The 27743-nt window shown below is 43.5% G+C and overlaps 2 protein-coding genes across 5 annotated transcripts in view; both read right to left on the bottom strand.

The window, feature by feature from the left end:
- LOC139409000 (zinc finger protein aebp2-like) overlaps positions 1–6457 on the bottom strand; it is a 68342-nt gene extending 61885 nt beyond the window's left edge. For all 4 annotated transcript variants that reach the window (XM_071153612.1, XM_071153603.1, XM_071153629.1 and 1 more), the window contains exon 1: positions 5788–6457. In XM_071153612.1, coding sequence (XP_071009713.1) covers positions 5788–6425 — 638 coding nt within the window. In that variant the 5' untranslated portion in view covers positions 6426–6457. The remainder of the gene's footprint in view (positions 1–5787) is intronic.
- Positions 6458–9654: 3197 nt separating this feature from the next.
- Positions 9655–27743, bottom strand: part of LOC139416592 (pleckstrin homology domain-containing family A member 5-like) — a 112150-nt gene continuing 94061 nt past the window's right edge. Inside the window, 8 exon segments of the mRNA XM_071165446.1 lie at positions 9655–9770; positions 10091–10155; positions 10157–10228; positions 10846–10979; positions 11262–11420; positions 14838–15128; positions 26934–27043; positions 27272–27389. Of these exon segments, the coding sequence (XP_071021547.1) occupies positions 9655–9770; positions 10091–10155; positions 10157–10228; positions 10846–10979; positions 11262–11420; positions 14838–15128; positions 26934–27043; positions 27272–27389 (1065 nt within the window).

The following is a 27743-nucleotide window of genomic DNA, read 5'->3' as shown; positions in this document are numbered from 1 at the left end:
TGTTCTGCCTGCGGCTATGGAACCCTGACCTGTTCACTGGACGTGCTACCTGTCCCAGAATTGCTGTTTTTAACTCTCTAGAGACAGCAGGAGCGGTAGAGATACTCTCAATGATATGCTATGAAAAGCCAACTGACATTTACTCCTGAGGTGCTAACCTGTTGCAACTTCTGTGATAATTATTATTTGACCATGCTGGTCATTTATGAACATTTGAACATCTTGGCCATGTTCTGTTATAATTCCTCTCTAGGTTTCTTCCTAGGTTTTGGCCTATCTAGGGAGTTTTTCCTAGCCACCGTGCTTCTACACCTGCATTGCTTGCCATTTGGGGTTTTAGGCTGGGTTTCTGTACAGCATTTTGAGATATCAGCTGATATAAGAAGTGCTATATTTTTGCGGGTCCCGTCTGGTCCAGCGACGGTGGGTTTGTGCCCATAGGTGACGTTGTTGCTGGTGATGTCTGGTGAGGACCTGCCTTACAACAGACCTACAAGCCCTCAGTCCAGCCTCTCTCAGCCTATTGCGGACAGTCTGAGCACTGATGGAGGGATTGTGCATTCCTGGTGTAACTCGGGCAGTTGCTGTTGCCATCCTGTACCTGTCCCATAAGTGTGATGTTCGGATGTACCGATCCTGTGCAGGTGTTGTTACACGTGGTCTGCCATTGCGAGGATGATCAGCTCTCCATCCTGTCTCCCTGTAACGCTGTCTTAGGCATCTCACAGTACAGATATTGCAATGTTTGCCCTGGCCACATCTGCAGTCCTCATGCCTCCTTGCAGCATGCCCAAGGCACATTCACGCAGATGAGCAGGGATGCTGGGCATCTTTCTTTTGGTATTTTTCAGTCAGTAGAAAGGACTCTTTAGTGTCCTAAATGTTCATAACTGTGACCTTAATTGCCTACCGTCTGTAAGCTGTTCGTGTCTTAACGACCATTCCACAGGTGCATGTTCATTAATTGTTTATGGTTCATTGAACAAGCATGGGAAACAGTGTTTAACCTTTTGCATGTAGGGGGCAGTATTTTCGTTTTTTGGCTAAACAACGTTCCCATTTGAGACTGCCTATTTCTCAGCCTCAGAAACTAGAATATGCATATAATTGTCAGATTAGGATAGAAAACACTCTAAAGTTTCCAAAACTATAAAAATATTGTCTGTGAGTATAACAGAACTGATATTGCAGGCGAAAGCCTGAGGAAAATCCAATCAGGAAGTGCCTCTTATTTTGAAACCTCTCTGTTCCTATGCATGCCTATCCTCCATTTAAAGGGATATCAACCAGATTCCTTTTTCTATGGCTTCCCTACGGTGTCAACAGTCTTTTGACATAGTTTCAGGCTTTTATTTTGAAAAGTGAGCGTGAAGGATCACATTGCGTAAGTGGACAGGTGGGGGCTCTCAGAGTGAGTTTTGCGCAACTGAGTAAAGCAGCCATTATTTCTCCCGCTGTTATTGAAAAAGCTACACACTCGGTTGATTTATTATCAAATATACACTGCTCAAAAAAATAAAGGGAACACTTAAACAACACAATGTAACTCCAAATCAATCACACTTCTGTGAAATTAAACTGTCCACTTAGGAAGCAACACTGATTGACAATAAATTTCACATGCTGTTGTGCAAATGGAATAGACAACAGGTGGAAATTATAGGCAATTAGCAAGACACCCCCAATAAAGGAGTGGTTCTGCAGGGACTGACCACAGACCACTTCTCAGTTCCTATGCTTCCTGGCGGATGTTTTGGTCACTTTTGAATGCTGGCGGTGCTTTCACTCTAGTGGTAGCATGAGACGGAGTCTACAACACACACAAGTGGCTCAGGTAGCGCAGATGATCCAGGATGGCACATCAATGCGAGCTGTGGCAAGAAGGTTTGCTGTGTCTGTCAGCGTAGTGTCCAGAGCATGGAGGCGCTACCAGGAGACAGGCCAGTACATCAGGACACGTGGAGGAGGCTGTAGGAGGGCAACAACCCAGCAGCAGGACCGCTACCTCCACCTTTGTGCAAGGAGGAGCAGGAGGAGCACTACTAGAGCCCTGCAAAATGACCTCCAGCAGGCCACAAATGTGCATGTGTCTGCTCAAACGGTCAGAAACAGACTCAATGAGGGTGGTATGAGGGCACGACGTCCACAGGTGGGGGTTGGGCTTACAGCCCAACACCGTGCAGGACGTTTGGCATTTGCCAGAGAACACCAATATTGGCAAATTCGCCACTGGCGCCCTGTGCTCTTCACAGATGAAAGCAGGTTCACACTGAGCACGTGACAGACGTGACAGAGTCTGGAGACACCGTGGAGAACGTTCTGCTGCCTGCAACATCCTCCAGCATGAACTGTTTGGCGGTGGGTCAGTCATGGTGTGGGGTGGCATTTCTTTGGGGGGGCCGCACAGCCCTCCATGTGCTCGCCAAAGGTAGCCTGACTGCCACTAGGTCCCGAGATGAGATCCTCAGACCCCTTGTGAGACCATATGCTGGTGCGGTTGGCCCTGGGTTCCTCCTAATGCAAGACAACGCTAGACCTCATGTGGCTGGAGTGTGTCAGCAGTTCCTGCAAGAGGAAGGCATTGATGCTATGGACTGGCCCGCCCGTTCCCCAGACCTGAATCCAATTGAGCACATCTGGGACATCATGTCTCGCTCCATCCACCAACAAACAGTTGCACCACAGACTGTCCAGGAGTTGGCGGATGCTTTAGTCCAGGTCTGGGAGGAGATCCCTCAGGAGACCATCCGCCACCTCATCAGGAGCATGCCCAGGCGTTGTAGGGTGGTCATACAGGCACGTGGAGGCCACACACACTACTGAGCCTCATTTTGACTTGTTTTAAGGACATTACATCAAAGTTGGATCAGCCTGTAGTGTGGTTTTCCACTTTAATTTTGAGTGTGACTCCAAATCCAGACCTCCATGGGATGATACATTTGATTTCCATTGATCATTTTTGTGTGATTTTGTTGTCAGCACATTCAACTATGTAAAGAAAAAAGTATTTAATAAGAATATTTAATTCATTCAGATCTAGGATGTGTTATTTTAGTGTTCCCTTTATTTTTTTGAGCAGTGTATTTTTTAAAAACAACTTGAGGATTGATTATAAAAAACGTTTGACATGTTTCTGTGGATGTTATGGATATTATTTGGAATATACGTCTGCGTTGTCGTGACTGCTCTTTCCTGTGGATTTCTGAACAAAACGTTACAAAAAAATGACATGACAAAAATAAAATAATAATAATAAATAAATAAATAACTTTTTTGCCCGCTTTGAGGACAATACAGTGCCACTGACACGGCCCGCAACCAAAACACGCGGACTCTCCTTCACTGCAGCCGAGGTGAGTAAAACATTTAAACGTGTTAACCCTCGCAAGGCTGCAGGCCCAGACGGCATCCCCAGCCGCGCCCTCAGAGAATGCGCAGACCAGCTGGCTGGTGTGTTTACGGACATATTCAATCGATCCCTATCCCAGTCTGCTGTTCCGACATGTTTCAAGAGGGCCACCATTGTTCCTGTTCCCAAGAAAGCTAAGGTAACTGAGCTAAACGACTACCTTAGCACTCACTTCCGTCATCATGAAGTGCTTTGAGAGACTAGTCAAGGACCATATCACCTCCACCCTACCTGACACCCTAGACCCAGTCCAATTTGCTTACCGCCCAAATAGGTCCACAGACGATGCAATCTCAACCACACTGCCCTAACCCATCTGGACAAGAGGAATACCTATGTGAGAATGCTGTTCATCGACTACAGCTCAGCATATAACACCATAGTACCCTCCAAACTCGTCATCAAGCTCGAGACCCTGGGTCTCGACCCCGCCCTGTGCAACTGGGTACTGGACTTCCTGATGGGCCGCCCCCAGGTGGTGAGGGTAGGTAACAACATCTCCACCCCGCTGATCCTCCCACAAGGGTGCGTTCTGAGCCCTCTCCTGTACTCCCTGTTCACCCACGACTGCGTGGCCACGCACGCCTCCAACTCAATCATCAAGTTTGCGGACGACACAACAGTGGTAGGCTTGATTACCAACAACGACGAGACCGCCTACAGGGAGGAGGTGAGGGCCCTCGGAGTGTGTTGTCAGGAAAAAAACCTCACACAACGTCAACAAAACTAAGGAGATGATTGTGGACTTCAGGAAACAGCAGAGGGAACACCCCCCTATCCACATCGATGGAACAGTAGTGGAGAGGGTAGTAAGTTTTAAGTTCCTCTGCGTACACATCACAGACAAACTGAATTGGTCCACCCACACAGACAGCATCGTGAAGAAGGCGCAGCAGCGCCTCTTCAACCTCAGGAGGCTGAAGAAATTTGGCTTGTCACCAAAAGCACTCACATACTTCTACAGATGCACAATCGAGAGCATCCTGTCGGGCTGTATCACCGCCTGGTACGGCAACTGCTCCGCCCACAACCGTAAGGCTCTCCAGAGGGTAGTGATGTCTGCACAACGCATCACCGGGGGCAAACTACCTGCCCTCCAGGACACCTACACCACCCGATGTCACAGGAAGGCCATAAAGATCATCAAGGACAACAACCACCCGAAGCCACTGCCTGTTCACCCCGCTATCATCCAGAAGGCGAGGTCAGTACAGGTGCATCAAAGCTGGGACCGAGAGACTGAAAAACAGCTTCTATCTCAAGGCCATCAGACTGTTAAACAGCCACCACTAACATTGAGTGTCTGCTGCCAACACACTGACTCAACTCCAGCCACTTTAATAATGGGAATTGATGGGAATTGATGTAAAATATATCACTAGCCACTTTAAACAATGCTACTTAATATAATGTTTACATACCCTACATTATTTATCTCATATGTATACGTATATACTGTACTCTATATCATCTACTGCATCTTTATGTAATACATGTATCACTGGCCACTTTAAACTATGCCACTTTGTTTACATATTCATCTCATATGTATATACTGTACTCGATACCATCTACTGCATCTTGCCTATGCCGCTCTGTACCATCACTCATTCATATATATTTATGTACATATTCTTTATCCCTTTACACTTGTATGTATAAGGTTTTGGAATTGTTAGCTAGATTACTCTTTGGTTATTACTGCATTGTCGGAACTAGAAGCACAAGCATTTCGCTACACTCGCATTAACATCTGCTAACCATGTGTATGTGACAAATAACATTTCATTTGATTTGATTTAAGAGGGGCCCAGCCAATAAATATAATGTATTAATAATCATATCAAATAAATCCAATGAATTTAAAAGAGTAATATTATTTATCCCCTTATCTATTTTCCTGCCTCCTTGTCTTCTATGTGGTGATGTAAAAAACACTACTAGTGATGGGAATTTCAAGTATTTTCAGTCTGCATTTGCAATATCCTTCAAGCCAGCGCCAAACAGCTCTGGGCTGAGACTGACATTAAAAGGTATCGTGATAGTTTTGATAGTTTGATAGTTATAAACTGGTCTGTCTCTGCCTTGGGCCTCAAAATCCGCACCTGAATGATGCCTACATAACCTATTTTGCTTCACAAATAATTTCTAAGTACATTTCTTTAGCACAAGATGTGACATGGGAGAGAGGGCACTGGATACAATGTACTGGATCATGAATGCGCCAGCATATTCGCAGAAAAACTTTTCTTATATTATTCGTGGTCGCACATTCACTCAATATGATTAGGGTTCTAGCTGAGTGTGAAATCAAAACATATGCCGATGTTTGTCTAAACATCTGCCGATGTTTGTCTAAACATCTTAGAAGAACCAACCTGTCCTCTGAATCCATCCGGCTGAGTGGCTCTCCGTCCGAGGATGACATTTCTACACTGGCTCTCCTCTTGTCCCCAACCGCAAGCTCCCCGCCTCCTGTGTTTGTTTTCTCTTCCGCAGACTCCGGGGCATCCTCACTGGTGGCTTTGCCTTTCACGCAACTCACTATAACAGGCAACTGGCGCTCTTCTCTCGGCTCTTCCGGTTTAATTTCTATTTCATTTACCGTATCGTCAAAAACATTATCACTGGTATCAACATCGTCCTCCGGGCCCAAGCCATCTTCCTCTGATTTGGCAAGTTGGCATCCCACCACCACGTCATCATTCGCGTCCCTTGTTGCTGCTGCGACTGTTGTTGCCACTGTCACCACCACTACCGCTTCCGCAGCCGCTACCGCTCCGACAGCCACGGCCTCCTCCTCTGCAGCAGGTTTCGCATCCCCTACTTCTCCGTCTTGCACGCCCTCCGCAACCGCTTCCGCAATTTTCAGCGGTGCATCTACCCAGCTATCACCCGCCTCATCTTTCACTGCTTCTGGATCTTGCTGCTTTTCCTTTTCGGTCTTTTCTGTAAGCATTTCGCTGTTTTCCTCGCTCAAAACGGGAGTCTCCAACTCAGAAGCATCGGTAGCCATGTTTGCAGAACACCAATGGCTACGTTCACGATTTCCACAGCTATTGCTGTACTGCCCATCGTCATTTGTCGCACGACTGGCCTGGTGTACACATTGGACAGAAGCGTAGCGGGGCGGGGATAAATAGTGACGTCATATTTTCGCTCCTTGACAAATCACGTGTGTGAGAAATCACAACGGGTTGCCTGAGATATTTGAGATTGAACGGATAGGTCAATCGCCGATACATTGCACAATTGTATCTCAGTTGCAAATGTTTATAATCACGGGTCTAAAAATGGGTAGCAGTACGCCAATCCAGAGCTGTTTTATATGTGACCACACGGGGGAGCCATTGCTCTAAATTTAAACCTTCCGTTCTAGGGGTTTCCTTTGAACTTACTATACCAGTGACATTCCATTGTTATATGCCTAGTGCAAAAACGACCAACATCTCATTTCAACATCTCAAATCTTATGGAAGCACATGCAGATTGTGATCACTTTTAAGACCTTCATAATGGTCTCCTGTAGCAGTTTTACCTTTTAGGCCACAACTTCAGCGTTGGTTTGAGATCCACTCAGTTGTTTATGGATCATCCAAGATCACCTGTGCCTGAGTTTCGTATTGTTCTCCAAGCAACTGGAAAGTAAAAAAAAAAAACACTATCTGTGTGTAAAGGACATCACGCTGCTTGTTTAGCGAGGACCACTTCCTCCCGTTTCGCCCTTACCTGGCGTGAACTTGGGACCTCTGCACAACCACATTACTGCTGTACACAAGCTTCTTAGCTACCACGCCACCTCAAAAGCTAGCCAACGAGGTGATGCAAGAGGGACACTTAAGGCTGAGAAGGAAGTTTCCAACATCCCCATGTGCTACATGTGCATATTTTGTTCAATACAATAGTGTATTGTCTAACAGCCCTCAGTTAGGATGGTTAGGTGTAAATACTAATCATTTTCAATACATCTCTATATGACAGAATAGTAACCACCACCAAACGACCACTGTTTAATATCAGAAACATTTATAGAACATTATATAGAACAGATCATATGCAAATGTTCATATCCCAACTCTAATAATAGCATTGTAGCTTGTTATGGATGTGCATTCGGAAAGAATTCAGAACAATTCCCTTTTTCCACATTTTGTTATGTCACACCCTTTTTCTAAAATGAAAACATGAATTTAAACAATCTACATACAATACCCTATAATGACCATGTCGTGTCTACAACTTGATTGGAGTCCACCCGTGGTAAATTCAATTGATTGGGCATGCTTTTGAAAGGCACACACCTGTCTATATAAGTTCCCACAGTTGACAGTGCATGTCAGAGCAAAAACATAGCCATGGAATAGGCTGTAGAGCTACGAGACAGGTTTGTGTCGAGGCACAGATCTGGGAAAGGGTACCAAAACATTTCTGCAACACTGAAGGTCCCCAAGAACAGTGGCCTTCATAATTCTTAAATGGAAGAAGTTTGGAACCTCCAAGACCCTTCCTAGAGTTGGCCGCATGGCCAAACTGAGCAATTGGGGGAGAAGGGCCTTGGTCATGGAGGTGATCAAGAACCAATGGTCACTCTGACAGAGATCCAGATTTCCTCTTCGGAGATGGGAGAACGTTCGAGAAGGACAACCATCTCTGCAGCGCTCCACCAATCAAGCCTTTATGGTAGAGTGGCCAGACAGAAGCCACTCCTCAGTAAAAGGCACACAACAGCCCGCTTGGAGTTTGCCAAGATTGAACTCTTTGGCCTGAATGCAAAGCGTCCCGTCTGGAGGAAACCTGACACCATCCCAACAGTGAAGCATGGTGGTGGCAGCATCATGCTGTGGGGATGTTTTTCAGTGGCAGGGACTGGGAGACTAGACATGCTCGAAGGAAAGATGAACGGAGCAAAGCACAGCGAGATCCTTGATGAAAACCTGCTCCAGAGCACTCAGGACCAGGTTCACTTTCCACCAGGACAACGGCCCGTAGCACACAGCCAAGACAACGCAGGAGTGGCTTCGGGACAAGTCTCTGAATGTCCTTGAGTGGCCCAGCCAGAGGTCGGACTTGAACCTGATTGAACATCTCTGGAGAGACCTGAAAATAGCTGTGCAGCGATGCTCCCCATCCAACATGACAGAGCTTGAGAGGATCTGCAGAGAAGAATGGGAGACACTCCAAATACAGGTGTGCCAAGCTTGTAGCGTCATACCCAAGAAGACTCGAGACTGTAATTGCTGCCAAAGGTGCTTCTTGTTGAAAAAGTACTGAGTAAAGGGTCTGAATACATGTAAATTTCCTTTTTTTTTTTTTTTTTTTTTTTTTTAACATTCGCAAACATTTTTGAAAACCTATTTTTGTTTTGTCATTATGGGGTATTGTGTGTAGATTGAGGGTAATTCTGGGATTAAACTAAAATGTAAACTCAATACGAACTCAAATATGAACTGAAATGCAATAAGAGTTATGAAACAATGCTGAACAGTGGAACTCTTAAACTATGAAAGAATCAATGGCATAACAGTGTGCCATCCTCATCACAGAAGGGTTCAGTCCATATATTCTTGACACACACATCAGTCATATTCAAACAAACTCCAAACAATATAAATTACGACAATGAAACGAACTACTCTAACAGCAAACAACAGTATCGATGTCTTATTATTGTGTTTTTTGTTGCAAAGTTGTGATCCCATGGGGCAAGGGAGGGAGAGGGGAGATTGTGGTGGTGATGACGTCAAAGGGTGATGACATCACAGGAAGTGACGCCATGCCACAGGAGGATGTGATGTCACAGTGAGGCATAGATTGAGCAGACAGCATATAAGGCCCAGCTCATGGCGTGGTCCAACTATCTGTCTGTCGAGTACAGTTCTCTTGGTCTACACTTTGTGCTGGGTGTATCATGTCCTTGTGTAGAGGTCTTCTGTACAGCAAACAGGAGCCTCCTCATCTCTCTGTGTCACATCTCTCACCTGTAGGTCTTCACTGAAGCCAGGGCCTGGGCTAAAACGAAAGGGAGAGAATAAAAAGAGCGAAATAAAAATAGTGTGAGAGAGAGACAGGTCAGACAGAGAGAGAGAAAAGTTGGAAAGATGTATGTCAAAAATGTTGACAGCAATTGAAAGCCTGAGAGGCGGCAAGTGTAAAGAGAGTCTGAACAGAGAGGAGAGACCGTGTAGAGAGGGAGAGAGAGGGGAGATTACGGGCTATCCTACACACAATTACTGATGCCACTCCTATTACACACACATGAAGTGGGACCCATCAGTGAGCTGGGGTGGTGGTTGTGTGTTAGGAGGTGGAGATGAGGAAGGTTGGGGCTCAGGAAGCGGTGAGGAGGAGGACAAGCTGTGCACTGCAAACCACACAGGACCACACAGGACGCACGTGGACCATACACACATGATCACACACACAATGGCAAAAACAAAACAAGTTGCGGGAAGTTAATGAATGATAAAACAAGTAAAGGAAATACATTTGATCTAAATCAAATGAATACTGTTATTAGCAGGATGATCATGGATCACTTATTATGAAAAGAACTGGACAGATTAAAGAGGATTGCAATCATTTGTGATTCAAAGGTCTAATCTCCACAATCTTTGTCACTTAGTTTAGTTGGTCCTGCTCTACCTCCTCCCATACTCCATACTGTCATGTGCTGTACTGTACCTGCGACCAGCTTGCTGCGTTTGGAAGCCTCAGCAGCCAGTTCATAGGAGATGTTGATCATCTTGAGCTGTAGCCTCCTCCTCAGCCTCCTCCTCTGGGCTCAGCACCCCACTGGGAGGTGAGAGCACATTCTGCATACTGGGCAGACATATGGCATTTAGCAGACTGTTTAGTCCAAAGGGACAAAGTATAGTGAGTACATGTGAGTTTGATCTCACCAGGGATTGAACCCACAGCCACAACCTTCCCCATTTTACCAAGAACTGAGACACACAGGACTTTGTTTGTTACGCACACACACTTCAAATTGGTTAATTTCTTGTGTCTGATATTTATAATGTAGAATGTAGCTAATGGAAATAGCATGGTTTTTCTATGTACTGATCTGCACTGACCAGGAAGGAAGCATGTGTGGTGGAGACTCATTTGAGCCTGCCTGTCCTGATATCCAGCTATTCCGGAGAGAGCACTAGTTACACCGAACTCTCTTTCTACACTGTATATAGTATTTGCTGTGTACTGTGCACTGGTAAACATCAACCCTGACCAGCTGTAATAAATGACCTTACACAGGGTGATTCAGATACCCAGGAAAGATAAGTAGATGTGGTTGAGTCATAGGTCACGTTTCTTTACCACAGTAATACCCTTTTGAAACTACTGAGCCAAGCTGAGCCAAACTGTACTGTGTTGGTCTGAATGCTCACCCACCATAGTACCTGCAACCAAACTGTCAAGGAGAAAGCGAAAAGTACCTGTTTTTGGCGATGAGGGCTTTAATACGGTCCACCTTCTTCTGTTTGCCAGCCTCCTGCTCTGGGCTGAGAGCCTCCTCTGGATCTGACTCTACATAACGCTCTGGAATCAACACCTTCTCAGGGACTGACAACTAGAGAGAGGGAGAGAGAGAGAAAATGGGATGGTGTTAGACATCTGATACAGCAGATGATAATGACAGACACTACGCCCTGTTCAAATTTCCTCTCTGCCCCTTCCCCTTGGCCGTAACCCTTCAATAGAGTTAGATCTGTAAGGTTGAAGCGATATGGTGTAAGCTCCACCACTACACTGCTTATACCAATCCAAACCATTCAGATCTACAGATCTTAGAGCCAAGGGGAAGGGAATGATTTGGGGCCAGGTGACAGACATTAATGCCCCCCCTTCCTACCTCTCTGTCCATGTTGTAGTGGTCAGTGTGCGAGGCCTCATTGAGTCGTGCTATTTCCTCGGCAGGTGTCTCCTGCTCTCTGAACACTTCCTGTTCTCTGAGTGATGCCTCCAACTCCAGGATGTCACTGCTCATCACCTCGTCACGCTGACGACGGTTCTGGAACACAACATATGACTCTTAATTGTAAATTCTACCTATTACAGGAAATTAAATGAGCCCTGGGTTCTTTTCATTAAACCTCTACAGGATCGGTGCCCCCCCCCCGCGCGGGACGTTTGAGCTTACGTAGGCTAATGTGATTAGCATGAGCCAGAGAGCATCAGCGAGTCGAAGGAGGAACTCGATGAAAGATTCAGGAGAGAGGTGGTGGCGATGAGAGGCCTGCAGTGTGGGTGTGCTGAGGAGTGTGACACCAGTTCGGTGTCATCTGCACCGGTTTCACGCATCTGGCCTCCAGTTCGCCTCCCCAGTCTGGTACATCCTGTGTTTCCTCCATGTACTCGCCCTGAAGTATGTGTCACCGTTCCGGTACAATTTGAGCCAGCCCTACGCACCAGTTCTCCAGTGTGCCTCCACAGCCCAGTACGTCCTGCGCCAGCTCCCCGCACTCGCCGTGCGAAGTGTGTCATCGTTCCGATACAATTTGTGCCGGTTCTACGCACCAGGTCTCCAGTGCGCCTCCACAGCCCAGTACGTTTAGTGCTAGCTCCCCGCACTCACAGTGCAGAGTGTGTCATCGTTCCGGCACCATCTGTGCCAGCTCTACACACCAGGTCTCCAGTGCGCCTCCACAGCCCAGTACGTTTAGTGCTAGCTCCCCGCACTCACCGTGCAGAGTGTGTCATCGTTCCGGCACCATCTGTGCCAGCTCTACACAACAGGTCTCGGCGCCTTCCTCGGCGCCGATGCCCAGTCCGAGCACGGCGTCCGGTCCCGCTCCATGGCAGGAGCCTTCCTATGCGCCGATGTCCAGTCCAGGCATGGCGTCCGGTCCTGCTCCATGGGAGGAGCCTTCTTCGGCGCCGGGGCCCAGTCTGGGTGCGGCGTACAACCCAGCTCCATGACCGGGGCCCTCCTCTGTACCGATGCCCAGTCCGGGCACGGCTTCTACCCGGAACCATGGCTGGACCCGTGGTCTGGGCGGGGGCAAAGTCCCGCACCAGAGCCTCCACCGATGCTGGCAAAACCACGAGCGGAGTGGGTACTTCGCCCCGCACCGGAACCGCCACCGACGCTAGACGCCCACCCGGACCCTCCCCTATAGAGTCAGGTTTTGCGTCCGGAGTCTGTACCTTTGGGGCGGGGGGAGGGGGGGGGGGGGGGTTAGGTCGGGGTGTGACTAGGATGGATTATGTAGTGCATTTATTTCTATGTTGGCCTGGTATGGTTCCCAATCAGAGGCAGCTGTTTATCGCTGTCTCTGATTGGGGATCATATTTAGGCAGCAATTTCCCCACAGTGTTTTGTGGGATCTTGTTTCTGTGTAGTTGCCTGTGAGCACGGCTTGAGCTTCACGTATCGTTTATTCTTCTTTGTTGTTTTTGTGAGTTTCATTTGACTAAACATGTGGAACTCTACGTACGCTGCGCCTTGGTCCGTTCATTCATTAGACGATCGTGACAATTATGGCCTTTCTCTTGCATTTCAAAATTGATGGTAAAAACAAATAACCCCCAAAAAATGTTTTATGTATTATCTTTTACCAGATCCAATGTGTTATATTCTCCTACATTAATTTCACATTTGCACAAACTTCAAACTGTTTCCTTTCATATGGTATCAATAATATGCATATCCTTGCTTCAGGTCCTGAGATACAGGCAGTTAGATTTGGGTATGTCATTTTAGGCGAAAATTTTAAAAAAGGGTCCGATCCTCAAGGTACACGTAGCAAACTGTTTTAAAACGGAAGATGAAAATGTCTTATTGGATAAGTTCAGATATGTCTCTGTTTCTGAAAGTTTTCATCCGGAAACTTAAAAAGATGAGAGAGGCCTGTAATTTTCATCATAGGTACACTTCAACTATGACAAACAAAATTAGAAAAAAAATCCCAAAAATCACATTGTAGGATTTTTAATGAATTTATTTGCAAATTATGGTGGAAAATAAGTATTTGGTCACCTACAAACAAGCAATATTTCTGGCTCTCACAGACCTGTAACTTATTTTTTAAGAGGCTCCTCTGTCCTCCACTCGTTACCTGTATTAATGGCACCTGTTTGAACTTGTTATCAGTATAAAAGACTCCTGTCCACAACCTCAAACAGTCACACTCCAAACTCCACTATGGCCAAGACCAAAGAGCTGTCAAAGGACACCAGAAACAAACTTGTAGACCTGCACCAGGCTGGGAAGACTGAATCTCCAATAGGTAAGCAGCTTGGTTTGAAGAAATCACCCGTGAGAGCAATGGAAATGGAAGACATACAAGACCACTGATAATCTCCCTCGATCTGGGGCTCCATGCAAGATCTCACCCCGTGCGGTCAAAATGATCACAAGAACGGTGAGCAAAAATCCCAGAAACACACCGGGGGGACCTAGTGAATGACCTGCAGAGAGCTGGGACCAAAGTAACAAAGCCTACCATCAGTAACACACTACGCCACCAGGGACTCAAATCCTGCAGTGCCAGACCTGTCCCCCTGCTTAAGCCAGTACATGTCCAGGCCCATCTGAAGTTTGCTAGAGAGCATTTGGATGATCCAGAAGAAGATTGGGAGAATGTCATATGGTCAGATGAAACCAAAATATAACTTTTTGGTAAAAACTCAACTCGTTGTGTTTGGAGGACAAAGAATGCTGAGTAGCATCCAAAGAACACCATACCTACTGTGAATAATGGGGGTGGAAACATCATGCTTTGGGGCTGTTTTTCTGCAAAGGGATCAGGACGACTGATCCGTGTAAAGGAAAGAATGAATGGGGCCATGTATCGTGAGATTTTGAGTGAAAACCTCCTTCCATCAGCAATGGCATTGAAGATGAAACGTGGCTGGGTCTTTCAGCATGACAATGATCCCAAACACACCGCCCGGGCAACAAAGGAGTGGCTTCGTAAGAAGCATTTCAAGGTCCTGGAGTGGCCTAGCCAGTCTCCAGATCTCAACCACATAGAAAATCTTTGGAGGGAGTTGAAAGTCCGTGTTGCCCAGCAACAGCCCCAAAACATCACTGCTCTAGAGATGATCTACATGGAGGAATGGGCCAAAATACCAGCAACAGTGTGTGAAAACCTTGTGAAGACTTACAGAAAATGTTTGACCTCTGTCATTGCCAACAAAGGGTATATAACAAAGTATTGAGATAAACTTTTGTTATTGACCAAATACTTATTTTCCACCATAATTTGCAAATCCATTCACTAAAAATCATACAATGTGATTTTATGGATTTTTTTTCTCGTTTTGTCTGTCATAGTTGAAGTGTACCTATGATGAAAATTACAGGCCTCTCTCATCTTTTTAAGTGGGAGAACTTGCACAATTGTTGGCCGACTAAATACTTTTTTGCCCCACTGTATGTATGCTTATATTGTGCTCTGGTGTGCATCCTTGTGCGTCTACCTACCTGTAGGCTATGGAAGGGGTTCTCTTTGGTGAACGAGGTGCTTCGTGAGGGTGTTGGTGTGTTACTGTGACTGTGTGGATGGCTGTGTGTGTTGTTGTCCTGCAGGCCTAGCTGTCCCTGCTGTGGGCTGTTGATCACCATGATGTGAAGCCCCTTCGTCTTCTCTCTTAGCGCCCACTGTTGGTGTTTCCTGATTCTCTCCAACTGCTCCTCTATACTCATCCTGGGCCTGCCACTCTCCTTCGCCACAGGCCCACCACACAGCTGGTCTACTGCACTGCGGGGACGCTCCTAGAGGGGAACAGAAAATTGGTTAGAGAAGGACACAACATACATGTAAGAAACTCACATGGACGCATATTATATGATACACAGCTGCTCTACCACACAGTAAGGTCGCTCCTTTGGAGAGTGAATAAAGAGGCACTCACAGTAGGACACAGCACAGCACATGGCACACATAGGTACGAGGGCACACAAACATACACTAATGTGACATTAATGCCTGCCAACCTTATGTCACCGATGAGCGCTGCCCCAAGAGCACGACAAGATGCAGTACTTCATGGATACAGTGGATTTAAGTTCAACACTGTGAAGTGTATGCATGCCTGCATGACTGTAACATTGCTAAATGGCATTAGGAACACCAGCTCTTTCCATGACAGACTGACCAGGTGAATCCAGGTGAAAGCTATGATCTCTTATTATTGTCACCTGTTAAATCCACTTCAATCAGTGTAGGTGAAGGGGAGGAGACCAGTTAAAGAAGGATTTTTAAGCTTTGAGATAATTGAGACATGGATTGCGTATGTGTGCCATTCAGAGGGTGAATGGGCAAGACAAAATATTTAAGTGCCTTTCAACAGGGTATGTTAGAGGTGCCAGGTGCACCGGTTTGAGTATGTAAAGAACTGCAACGTTGCAGAGATTTAACGCTCAACAGTTTTCCGTGTGAATGGATCATGAGGGGATAGCTGTCGTTTTATGGGCTCAAAACCAACTGTGCCATTTTTTAAGTTTTTACGCGTTGTTTGTAACTTATTTTTGTACTTATTTTGCACATAATGTTGCTGCTACCGTCTCTTCTGACCAAAAATAACTTTTGGACATCAGAACAGCGATTACTGTGAGAAGATTCTGTTCTTTAACTAGTCCGACGCGAAGGATATACTGCTTTCTCGGGAACGGGCCTGAACCACCTCCATTTGCGTGAAGAAAAGACAGAGACAAAGGGGGAGGAGGTCGGGCTGCCTTCTGAGAATTCGTAGGCAAGTGAGTAAACCTCCACTACCATCCGTTCTATTGGCCAACGTGCAATCATTGGAAATAAAATGGATGATATATGACTATCCTACCAACAGGACATAAAAAAATGTAATATATTATGTTTCACAAGTCTTGGCTGAACGACAACACAAATAATATAGAGCTGGTGGGATTTTTCATGCATCGGCAGGACAGACAAGCTACGTTTGGTAAGACGAGGGGGGTGTGTGTCTATTTGTCAATAACAGCTGGTGCACAATGTCTAATATTAAATAAGTATTGATGTATTGCTCGCCTTAGAGAGTAACTTATGATAAGTTGTATACCAAACTATCTACCAATAGAGTTCTCATCTACAGTGGGGCAAAAAAGTATTTAGTCAGCCACCAATTGTGCAAGTTCTCCCACTTAAAAAGATGAGAGAGGCCTGTAATTTTCATCATAGGTACACTTCAACTATGACAGACAAAATGAAAAAAAAAATCCAGAAAATCATATTGTAGGATTTTTAATGAATTTATTTGCAAATTATGGCGGAAAATAAGTATTTGGTCACCTACAAACAAGCAAGATTTCTGGCTCTCACAGACCTGTAACTTCTTCTTTAAGAGGCTCCTCTGTCCTCCACTCGTTAGCTGTATTAATGGCACCTGTTTGAACTTGTTATCAGTATAAAAGACACCTGTCCACAACCTCAAACAGTCACACTCCAAACTCCACTATGGCCAAGACCAAAGAGCTGTCAAAGGACACCAGAAACAAAATTGTAGACCTGCACCAGGTTTTTACTTAAGTTTATTTAGTCAATATTTTTATTTTTCAATATTTCTCTCTCAATATAACTCTTTCTTGAACTGCATTTTTGGTTAATGGCATTTAAGTAAGCATTTCACGTTAAAGTCTATACCTGTTGTATTCGGCGCATGTGACAAATAATGTTTGATTTGATTAATAATGGTCCACCACCAAAAGGACATCCAGCCAACTTGACACAACTGTGGGAAGCATTGGAGTCAACATGGGCCAGCATCCCTGTGGAACGCATTCAATACCTTGTAGAGTCCTTGCCCTGACGGATTGAAGCTGTTCTCAGGGCAAAAGGGGGTGCAACTCAATATTAGGAAGGTGTTCCTAATGTTTAGTACATTATACAGTACCAGACACACCTACTCATTCAAGGCGTCAAAACTATGAAATAACACATATGGAATCATGTAGTAACTAAAAAAAAGTGTTAAACAAATCATTTGTTTAGCACTTTTTTGGTTACTACATGATTCCATATGTGTTATTTCATAGTGGACAGTGGACAGTTTTGACTTCCCAACAGCAGCGGCTCACTTTGAGCAGGCCACGGTCTGCCCCAAACAAGTAATCTAGAGGTGAATTATTGAGTTTGTAGACAGCCATGTTTAGTTATTTATGAATTAAAATGTTATTGCCAAGGCTAAATTAAATTAGAAAGGCATAGACTGTATTTGAAAACAGCTGGGTTTTATTAATTAATTAAAATGTTCATACAAATAGCCTAAAACAGATTGTACAACTACAAGCACATACCACATCCCCCTTGCCAATAGCAAAAAAACTAACTCATACACATCATACAGGAATACACATGCATACAGCGCAACCGATATGGGATTATTTTAACCGATTAATAAATTATATTAATAACATTAATATAAACATTGCATAAAATTTAGGAGCACCTGAAATATGCTCTAGTGAAAGGATGATGAATTGCACTGATTCCAGCCCAAAATTTGCCTAGGCTCTGAAGACTGAGCTGCCTCATTCTCTGCAGCTGGAAAACAACGACATAGGACATTTTCTATGTATTGGTATTTAGCAATTTTTTTGTTGATTGTAGGGCTGTAGCCAGGGAATTTCTGGTAGTTGTCACTTGAAAATAAAATTTTCCACTGGACCATCGATGCCTCTAGCCCCAAGCATTGTGTCAGTGAACTGTCCCTGCTATTTCGGGATACTTGGGTGTCCCTACCCCATTGAAGTTAAAATTTGGTTACGGTAAGAGTTAGGATTCAGGTTAGTTACGGGTTATGGTTAGGGTAAGGGTTAGGGTTTAGTGTAGGGACGTCTCAAGGATTCTAGGGAGCACTAAACCTCAGTGAACGCCGTCAAGTACTCTGACACAGCTAGTTAGTTGGCTAGCCAGCACGCATCATAGAAATGGGGGTGGCGAAACGTGAATTTGGACCATTCTCTGACAAATGACAACCCATACATCAAAAACGTAGCAGCGTTGCTTTGTTTTTTGTGTCTCTGAAATTTTTGAATAACAGAGCTTGACGAATAACATTATTCGTTATTTGCATATAACACACCAGATTTGTATGGGTTTACCTTCAGACGAGTCCCATGTCACACTTGTGGGGGTCATAAAGCAAAACAGAGAACAGCATCCAGTTCATATTATACTAAACAAAATTATAAACGCAAAATGCAACAATTTCAAAGACTTTGCTGAGTTACAGTTCATATAAGGAAATCAGTCAATTGAAATTAATTAATTAGGCCCTAAACTATAGATTTCACATGACTGGGCAGGGGCGCAGCTATGTGTGGGCCTGGGATGGCATAGGCCCACCTACTTGGGAGCCAGCCAGTCCCACTGAGGAGCCAGGCCCAGCCGATCAGAACACGTTTTTCACTACAAAAGGGCTTTATTAAAGACAGAAATACTTCTGAGCATTTCTGCTTCACCCTCCCTCCCACCTGATGATCCCGCAGGTGAAGCCAGATGTGGAGGTCTTGGGCTGGCGTTGTTATAGTGCCTTGCGAAAGTATTCGGCCCCCTTGAACTTTGCGACCTTTTGCCACATTTCAGGCTTCAAACATAAAGATATAAAACTGTATTTTTTTGTGAAGAATCAACAACAAGTGGGACACAATCATGAAGTGGAACGACATTTATTGGATATTTCAAACTTTTTTAACAAATCAGAAACTGAAAAATTGGGCGTGCAAAATTATTCAGCCCCCTTAAGTTAATACTTTGTAGCGCCACCTTTTGCTGCGATTACAGCTGTAAGTCGCTTGGGGTATGTCTCTATCAGTTTTGCACATCGAGAGACTGACATTTTTTCCCATTCCTCCTTGCAAAACAGCTCGAGCTCAGTGAGGTTGGATGGAGAGCATTTGTGAACAGCAGTTTTCAGTTCTTTCCACAGATTCTCGATTGGATTCAGGTCTGGACTTTGACTTGGCCATTCTAACACCTGGATATGTTTATTTTTGAACCATTCCATTGTAGATTTTGCTTTATGTTTTGGATCGTTGTCTTGTTGGAAGACAAATCTCCGTCCCAGTCTCAGGTCTTTTGCAGACTCCATCAGGTTTTCTTCCAGAATGGTCCTGTATTTGGCTCCATCCATCTTCCCATCAATTTTAACCATCTTCCCTGTCCCTGCTGAAGAAAAGCAGGCCCAAACCATGATGCTGCCACCACCATGTTTGACAGTGGGGATGGTGTGTTCAGGGTGATGAGCTGTGTTGCTTTTACGCCAAACATAACGTTTTGCATTGTTGCCAAAAAGTTCAATGTTGGTTTAATCTGACCAGAGCACCTTCTTCCACATGTTTGGTGTGTCTCCCAGGTGGCTTGTGGCAAACTTTAAACAACACTTTTTATGGATATCTTTAAGAAATGGCTTTCTTCTTGCCACTCTTCCATAAAGGCCAGATTTGTGCAATATACGACTGATTGTTGTCCTATGGACAGAGTCTCCCACCTCAGCTGTAGATCTCTGCAGTTCATCCAGAGTGATCATGGGCCTCTTGGCTGCATCTCTGATCAGTCTTCTCCTTGTATGAGCTGAAAGTTTAGAGGGACGGCCAGGTCTTGGTAGATTTGCAGTGGTCTGATACTCCTTCCATTTCAATATTATCGCTTGCACAGTGCTCCTTGGGATGTTTAAAGCTTGGGAAATCTTTTTGTATCCAAATCCGGCTTTAAACTTCTTCACAACAGTATCTCGGACCTGCCTGGTCTGTTCCTTGTTCTTCATGATGCTCTCTGCGCTTTTGACGGACCTCTGAGACTATCACAGTGCAGGTGCATTTATACGGAGACTTGATTACACACAGGTGGATTGTATTTATCATCATTAGTCATTTAGGTCAACATTGGATCATTCAGAGATCCTCACTGAACTTCTGGAGAGAGTTTGCTGCACTGAAAGTAAAGGGGCTGAATAATTTTGCACGCCCAATTTTTCAGTTTTTGATTTGTTAAAAAAGTTTAAAATATCCAATAAATGTCGTTCCACTTCATGATTGTGTCCCACTTGTTGTTGATTCTTCACAAAAAAATACAGTTTTATAACTTTATGTTTGAAGCCTGAAATGTGGCAAAAGGTCGCAAAGTTCAAGGGGGCCGAATACTTTCGCAAGGCACTGTATACGTGGTCTGAAGTTGTGAGGCCAGCAAATTCTTTAGAACGACGTTGGTAGAGAAATTAACATTAAATTATTTGGCAACAGCTCTGGTGGACATTCCTGAAATAAAATAAAATTGCACACTCCCTCAAAACTTGAGACGTCCGTGGCATTGTGTTGTTTGACAAAACTGCATATTTTAGAGTGGCCTTTTATTGTGCCCAGCACAAGGTGCACCTGTATAATAATCAGCTTCTTGATATGCCACATCTGTCAGGTGGATGGATAAACTTGACACAGGATAAAATGCTCACTAACCGGGATGTAAACAAATGTGTACACAAAATTTGAGGGCAATAAGCTATTTGTGCATATGGAATGGCCGATTAATTAAGGCCGATTTCAAGTTTTCATAACAATCGGTATTTTTGGGCGCCGATTTGCCGAATTATTATTATTATTATTATTATTATTATTATTATTATTATTTATTTTTTATACCTTCACTTAACTAGACAAGTCAGTTAAGAACACATTCTTATTTTCAATGATGGCCTAGGATCGGTGGGTTAACAGCCTCGCTCAGGGGCAGAATGACAGATTTTCACCTTGTCAGCTCGGGGGATCCAATCTTGCAATTGTTAACCTTACAGTTAACTAGTCCAACGCAATAACGACCTGCCTCTCGCTCGTTGCACTCCACAAGGAGCCTGCCTGTTACGCGAATGCAGTAAGCCAAGGTAAGTTGCTAGCTAGCAATGAACTTATCTTATAAAAAACAATCAATCATAATCACTAGTTAACTACAAATATTATCTAGCTTGTCCTGCTATAATCTGACTGAGCATACAAGCATCTAAGTATCTGACTGAGCAGTGGAAGGCAGAAGCATGCGCGTAAACAATCAAACAGCACTTTCGAGCGTTTTGCCAGCAGCTCTTCGTTGTGCGTCAAGCATTGCGCTGTTTATGACTTCAAGCCTATCAACTCCCGAGATGAGGCTGGTGTAACCGAAGTGAAATGGTTAGCTAGTTAGCGTGCGCTAATAGCGTTTCAAACGTCACTCGCTCTGAGCCTTCTAGTAGTTGTTCCCCTTGCTCTGCATGGGTAACGCTGCTTCGAGGGTGGCTGTTGTGTTTCTGGTTCGAGCCCAAGGAGGAGCGAGGAGAGGGACAGAAGCTATACTGTTACACTGGCAATACTAAAGTGCCTATAAGAACATCTAATAGTCAAAGGTTAATGAAATACAAATGGTATAGAGGGAAATAGTCCTATAATTCCTATAATAACTACAACCTAAAACTTATTACCTGGGAATATTGAAGACTCATGTTAAAAGGAACCACCAGCTTTCATATGTTCTCATGTTCTGAGCAAGGAACTGAAACGTTAGCACATATTGCACTTTTACTTTCTTCTCCAACACTTTGTTTTTGCATTATTTAAACCAAATTGAACATGTTTCATTATTTACTTGAGGCTAAATTGATTTTATTGATGTATTATATTAAGTTAAAATAAGTGTTCATTCAGTATTGTTGTAATTGTCATTACTACAAATACATTTAAAAAAATTGCCCGATTTTAATCGGTGTTGAAAAATCATAATCGGTCGACCTCTAGTTTCTATTATAAAATACTTTTATTTTGAAATAAAATGATACCCGAGTACAGTACCAGTCAAACGTTTAGACATACCTACTCATTTCAGGGTTTATCCCCAAAAAAATACTATTTCTACATTGTGGAATTATAGTGAAGACATCAAAACTATGGAATCATGTACTAACCAAAACAGTGATAAACATATCAAAATATATTTTAGATTTTAGATTCTTTAAAGTAGACACCCTTTGCCTTGATGACAGCTTTGCACACTCTTGACATTCTCTCAACCAGCTTCACCTGGCTGCTTTTCCGTCACTCTGCGGTAGGACTCATCCCAAACCATTTCAATTGGGTTGAGGTTGGGTGACTGTGGAGGCCAGGTCATCCTGTTGAAAAACAAATGATAGTCCCACTAAGCGCAAACCATATAGGATGCTGTGGCAGCCATGCTGCTTAAGTGTGCTTACATTCTAAATAAATCACAGACATTGTTGTCAGCGAAGCACCGCCACACCATCACACCTCCTCCTCCATGCTTCACGGTGGGAACCACACATGCAGAGATCATCCGTTCACCTACTCTGCGTCTCACAAAGACATGGCGGTTGGAACCAAAAATCTCCAATTTGGACTCATCAGACCAAAGGACAGATTTCCACCGGTCTAATGTCCATTGCTCGTGTTTCTGGGCCCAAGCAAGTCTCTTCTTCTTATTGGCGTCCTTTTGTAGTGGTTTCATTGCAGAAATTCGACCATGAAGGCCTGATACACGCGGCCTCCTCTGAACAGTTGATGTTGAGATGTGTCTGTTACTTTGGGCTGCAATATCTGAGGCTGGTAACTCTAACTTATCCTCTGCAGCAGAGGAAATTCTGGGTCTTCCTTCCTGTGGCTGTCTTCATGAGAGCCAGTTTCATCATAGCGCTTGATGGTTTTTGCGACAGCACTTAAAGAAATTTTCCGGGGTGACTGACCTTCAAGTCTTAAAGTAATAATGGACTGTCGTTTCTCTTTGCTTATTTGTGTTAGGGCTTTCTTCCGGTGAAGGAGAGGCGGACCAAAATGCAGCGTGGTTATTTCGATACATGTTTAATAAAAGATAAACACGAACAATACAAAACAATAAACGTAACGTGAAAACCTAAACAGCCTTATCTGGTGCAAACAAACACAGAGACAGGAACAATCACCCACGAAACACTCAAAGAATATGGCTGCCTAAATATGGTTCCCAATCAGAGACAACGATAAACACCTGCCTCTGATTGAGAACCACTCCAGGCAACCATAGACTTTTCTAGACAACCCCACTAACCACAATCCCATAACCTATAAAAAAACCCTAGACAAAACACACCACATAAATAACCCATGTCACACCCTGGCCTGACCAAAATAATAAAGAAAACACAAAATACTAAGACCAGGGCGTGACAATTTGAGCTGTTCTTGCCATAATATGGACTTGGTATTTTACCAAATTCTGTATACCAATCCTAACTTGTCACAAAACAACTAATTGGCTCAAATGCATTAAGAACAAAATAATTTCCACAAATTAACTTTGACAATGCACACCTGTCAATTTGAAATGCATTCCAGCTGACTATCTTATGAAGCTGGTTGAGATAATGCCAAGAGTGTGCAAAGCTGTCATCATGGCAAAGGGTGGCTACTTTGAAGACCCTAAAATCTAAAATATATTTTGATTTAACTCTTTTTTGGTTACTACATGATTCCATGTGTTCACTATTCTACAATGTAGAAAATAGTAAACATAAAGAAACCCTTGAATGAGTAGGTGTGTCCAAACTTTCAAGTGGTACTGTATGTGTGTGTAATTTTGTCACATGCCTATGGGTTCCTGTGAGTGCATGCGTGTGTTTGTAATACATGTTGAGTGTGTACGTGTGGGTATATAACAGTATGTATTTTCTTGCAGCACTTTTATGAAATTATTAATGAATGTTCCAGTACCATTCATCATATCCTTCATACCACATTAAACATCAATCATATGTAATCTTCAAAACAAAAGCCCTGATTTTATTACAGTATTAGAAGTTCATTTATAGTAGAAATACCTGGTTGGATTGAGTTGGAACGTTGCTGGTGTTACTAACTGGGTTAGTTCTGTACAGCAAAATACTTTGATTGCCTCTGCTGGGCTTATGCCAAGGTATAAGCCTGCGGAGCTAATGCAAGTCTTCAGGTTTCAGGCAAGTTTACACAACATGTTAATTTGACACCAATTTCCTTGTTGCCATCCAGATTTGAAATTATTCAAAAACTTTGAGCGTTTGGCTTGAACTTTCCAGGAGTGCCAGATTGATTATTTTTGCATTTTCTGGGACTACTACTACTATGTCCATCAAAAGAAAATTACATGAAGACATTGATTTTGGAATGTTATTGCATGATCGGTTGAAGTTATTATGTTATTCATCACGAAAGTTGCTACTGAACTGATAATGTAATAACCAACGGATAACATTATAATAAGCTGTGTGTGTGTGTGTGTGTGACTGTGCATGTATGTACATTTCAATGTTAGCTTGTGAGTGTCTCTATGTATGAGTATTCCTGTAGTATGTGCATGAGTTTGTTTGTGTTGTAATTGGCAGTGGGCGTTGGTATGTGCATCAAATTGAGCAGTACATAAAAACATGTTCTTAGATGATTGGTTGAAGTTATTACATCATTTATTTAAAAACGTTGTTACTGACCGGTTAATGTAATAACCACCGGTAAATGTAATAATAATAACTTTTTCTGCTAAATGTAATAAGTTGTGTAACGTTCAACATTTTATTATGTTTACCAGCAAGTTATTATATTCACTAGGTTTATTACATTAGCAATAGAAAAGTTATTTATTTTACCAGTGTTATTACGTTTACTATTGTTACAACCTGCTTTCTATGCAGAACCATAATGACTAGCCACCTTTTAAATTAACATGCCCCTGCGGGGCTTGATATTCAGGTAAATGTTCCAGTGGCACACCGGGAAAGCGAATGATGCATGCATCATTTAAATGTTATCTTTCATTTGTGGGTTAAGCAAGATATTGAATGGTTCTGGATTGTGGATTGTTAAACCTACAGTGGGGCAAAAAAGTATTTAGTCAGCCACCAATTGTGCAAGTTCTCCTACGTAAAAAGATGAGAGGCCTGTAATTTTCATCATAGCTACTACACTTCAACTATTACAAACAAAATGAGAAAAAAAAATCCAAAAATCACATTGTAGGATTTTTAATTAATTTATTTGCAAATTATGGTGGAAAATAAGTATTTGGTTAATAACAAAAGTTTATCTGGTATATACCCTTTGTTGGCAATGACAGAGGTCAAACATTTTCTGGAAGTCTTCACAAGGTTTTCACACACTGTTGCTGGTATTTTGGCCCATTCCTCCATGCAGATCTCCTCTAGAGCAGTGATGTTTTGGGGCTGTTGCTGGGCAACACGGACTTTCAACTCCCTCCAAAGATTTTCTATGGGGTTGAGATCTGGAGACTGGCTAGGCCACTCCAGGACCTTGAAATGCTTCTTACGAAGCCACTCCTTTGTTGCCCGGGCGGTGTGTTTGGGATCATTGTCATGCTGAAAGACCCAGCCACGTTTCATCTTCAATGCCCTTGCTGATGGAAGGAGGTTTTTTCACTCAAAATCTCACGATACATGGCCCCATTCATTCTTTCCTTTACACGGATCAGTCGTCCTGGTCCCTTTGCAGAAAAACAGCCCCAAAGCATGATGTTTCCACCCCCATGCTTCACAGTAGGTATGGTGTTCTTTGGATGCAACTAAGCATTCTTTGTCCTCCAAACACAACGAGTTGAGGTTTTACCAAAAAGTTATATTTTGGTTTCATCTGACCATATGACATTCTCCCAATCTTCTTCTGGATCATCCAAATGCTCTCTAGCAAACTTCAGACGAGCCTGGACATGTACTGGCTTAAGCAGGGGGACAGGTCTGGCACTGCAGGATTTGAGTCCCTGGCGGCGTAGTGTGTTACTGATGGTAGGCTTTGTTACTTTGGTCCCAGCTCTCTGCAGGTCATTCACTAAGTCCCTAAGTCACTGCAGGTCATTCACTAAGTTCACTAAGTATTTTTGCTCACCGTTCTTGTGATAATTTTGACCCCACGGGGTGAGATCTTGAATGGAGCCCCAGATCGAGGGAGATTATCAGTGGTCTTGTATGTCTTCCATTTCCTAATAATCGCTCCCACAGTTGATTTCTTCAAACCAAGCTGCTTACCTATTGCAGATTCAGTCTTTCCAGCCTGGTGCAGGTCTACAATTTTGTTTCTGGTGTCCTTTGACAACTCTTTGGTCTTGGCCATAGTGCAGTTTGGAGTGTGACTGTTTAAGGTTGTGGACAGGTGTCTTTTATACTGATAACAAGTTCAAACAGGTGCCATTAATACAGGTAATGAGTGGAGGACAGAGGAGCCTCTTAAAGAAGAAGTTACAGGTCTGTGAGAGCCAGAAATCTTGCTTGTTTGTAGGTGACCAAATACTTATTTTCCACCATAATTTACAAATAAATTAATTAAAAATCCTACAATGTGATTTTCTGGATTTTTTTTCTCATTTTGTCTGCCATAGTTGAAGTGTACCTATGATGAAAATTACAAGCCTCTCTCATCTTTTTAAGTGAAAGAACTTGCATAATTGGTTGCTGACTAAATACTTTTTTGCCCCACTGTATGCCTAACCTCAACGCTTAGCCTAATATCACCCACTTAACCGATTTCACTTCAATACACTGATCATGCCACACACACACACACACTGGCACTCACCATGTGTGGGTCTGGCCTACTGCCCTTCCTCAGGGTGACACAGGTGAAAGACTCTGGTATTATGGGAGATTTGGTTCTGGGGGGAATGATGCCAACGGGGTATGACAATCCTGGAGGGAGAACATAAATATTAAAGTTATGTAACACATCTGCGCTCATACAGCTTCTGAAAGGTGAAGCTAGTTCTGCTAATAGTTTAGTAATGCAGCTAACAGAGTAGCACCTCTATCCAGGGTCGTGTTCATTAGGGCACCCAGTATTTTTTTTAAATCTAATTGGACAAGGTAAAATAGTCCCTCCCGTTTCCATTCCATTTGGGAGTGTTTTCTACTGTGTACCTTTGGTGTCAGAGGGGTCTCTGTCAAACTGTTCAGATCTGTCCTCTCCGTTGGTCTCATCCACCTCAGCTACAGTGGTGAGCTCTGGTTCACTCTTATACAGCCTGTAGTCTGGACCCTACAGGGGGACATGAGAGAGAGATCAGTTACTACACAGAGATACATGACAGGTGAAAGATCAGTACACGCACTGACATCAGAAGAGATGGGTGAAGAAATGATTTATTCACAATAAAGACATGCTGACAAGCTCAAATAGAAATGATATATTTCCATGATCTGCTAAAGAAATGGACAATAAAGTGTTCATAAATCACGAAGCTCAAAATGAGAAATGAGAGGACAACAAAACAACTAACCAAACAATATAAACAAAATCAGTGTAGTTAACTGAAATAACCTCCAAAACTCAAACTAATTAACAAAAATAAAACAAATAAATGTGAATGATTCACAAAGAAAGCTGATGAAG

This window comes from Oncorhynchus clarkii, chromosome 1 (assembly GCF_045791955.1).
Source record: "Oncorhynchus clarkii lewisi isolate Uvic-CL-2024 chromosome 1, UVic_Ocla_1.0, whole genome shotgun sequence".
Taxonomy (NCBI): domain Eukaryota; kingdom Metazoa; phylum Chordata; class Actinopteri; order Salmoniformes; family Salmonidae; genus Oncorhynchus; species Oncorhynchus clarkii.
This window is presented reverse-complemented; position numbering and strand designations above follow the sequence as displayed.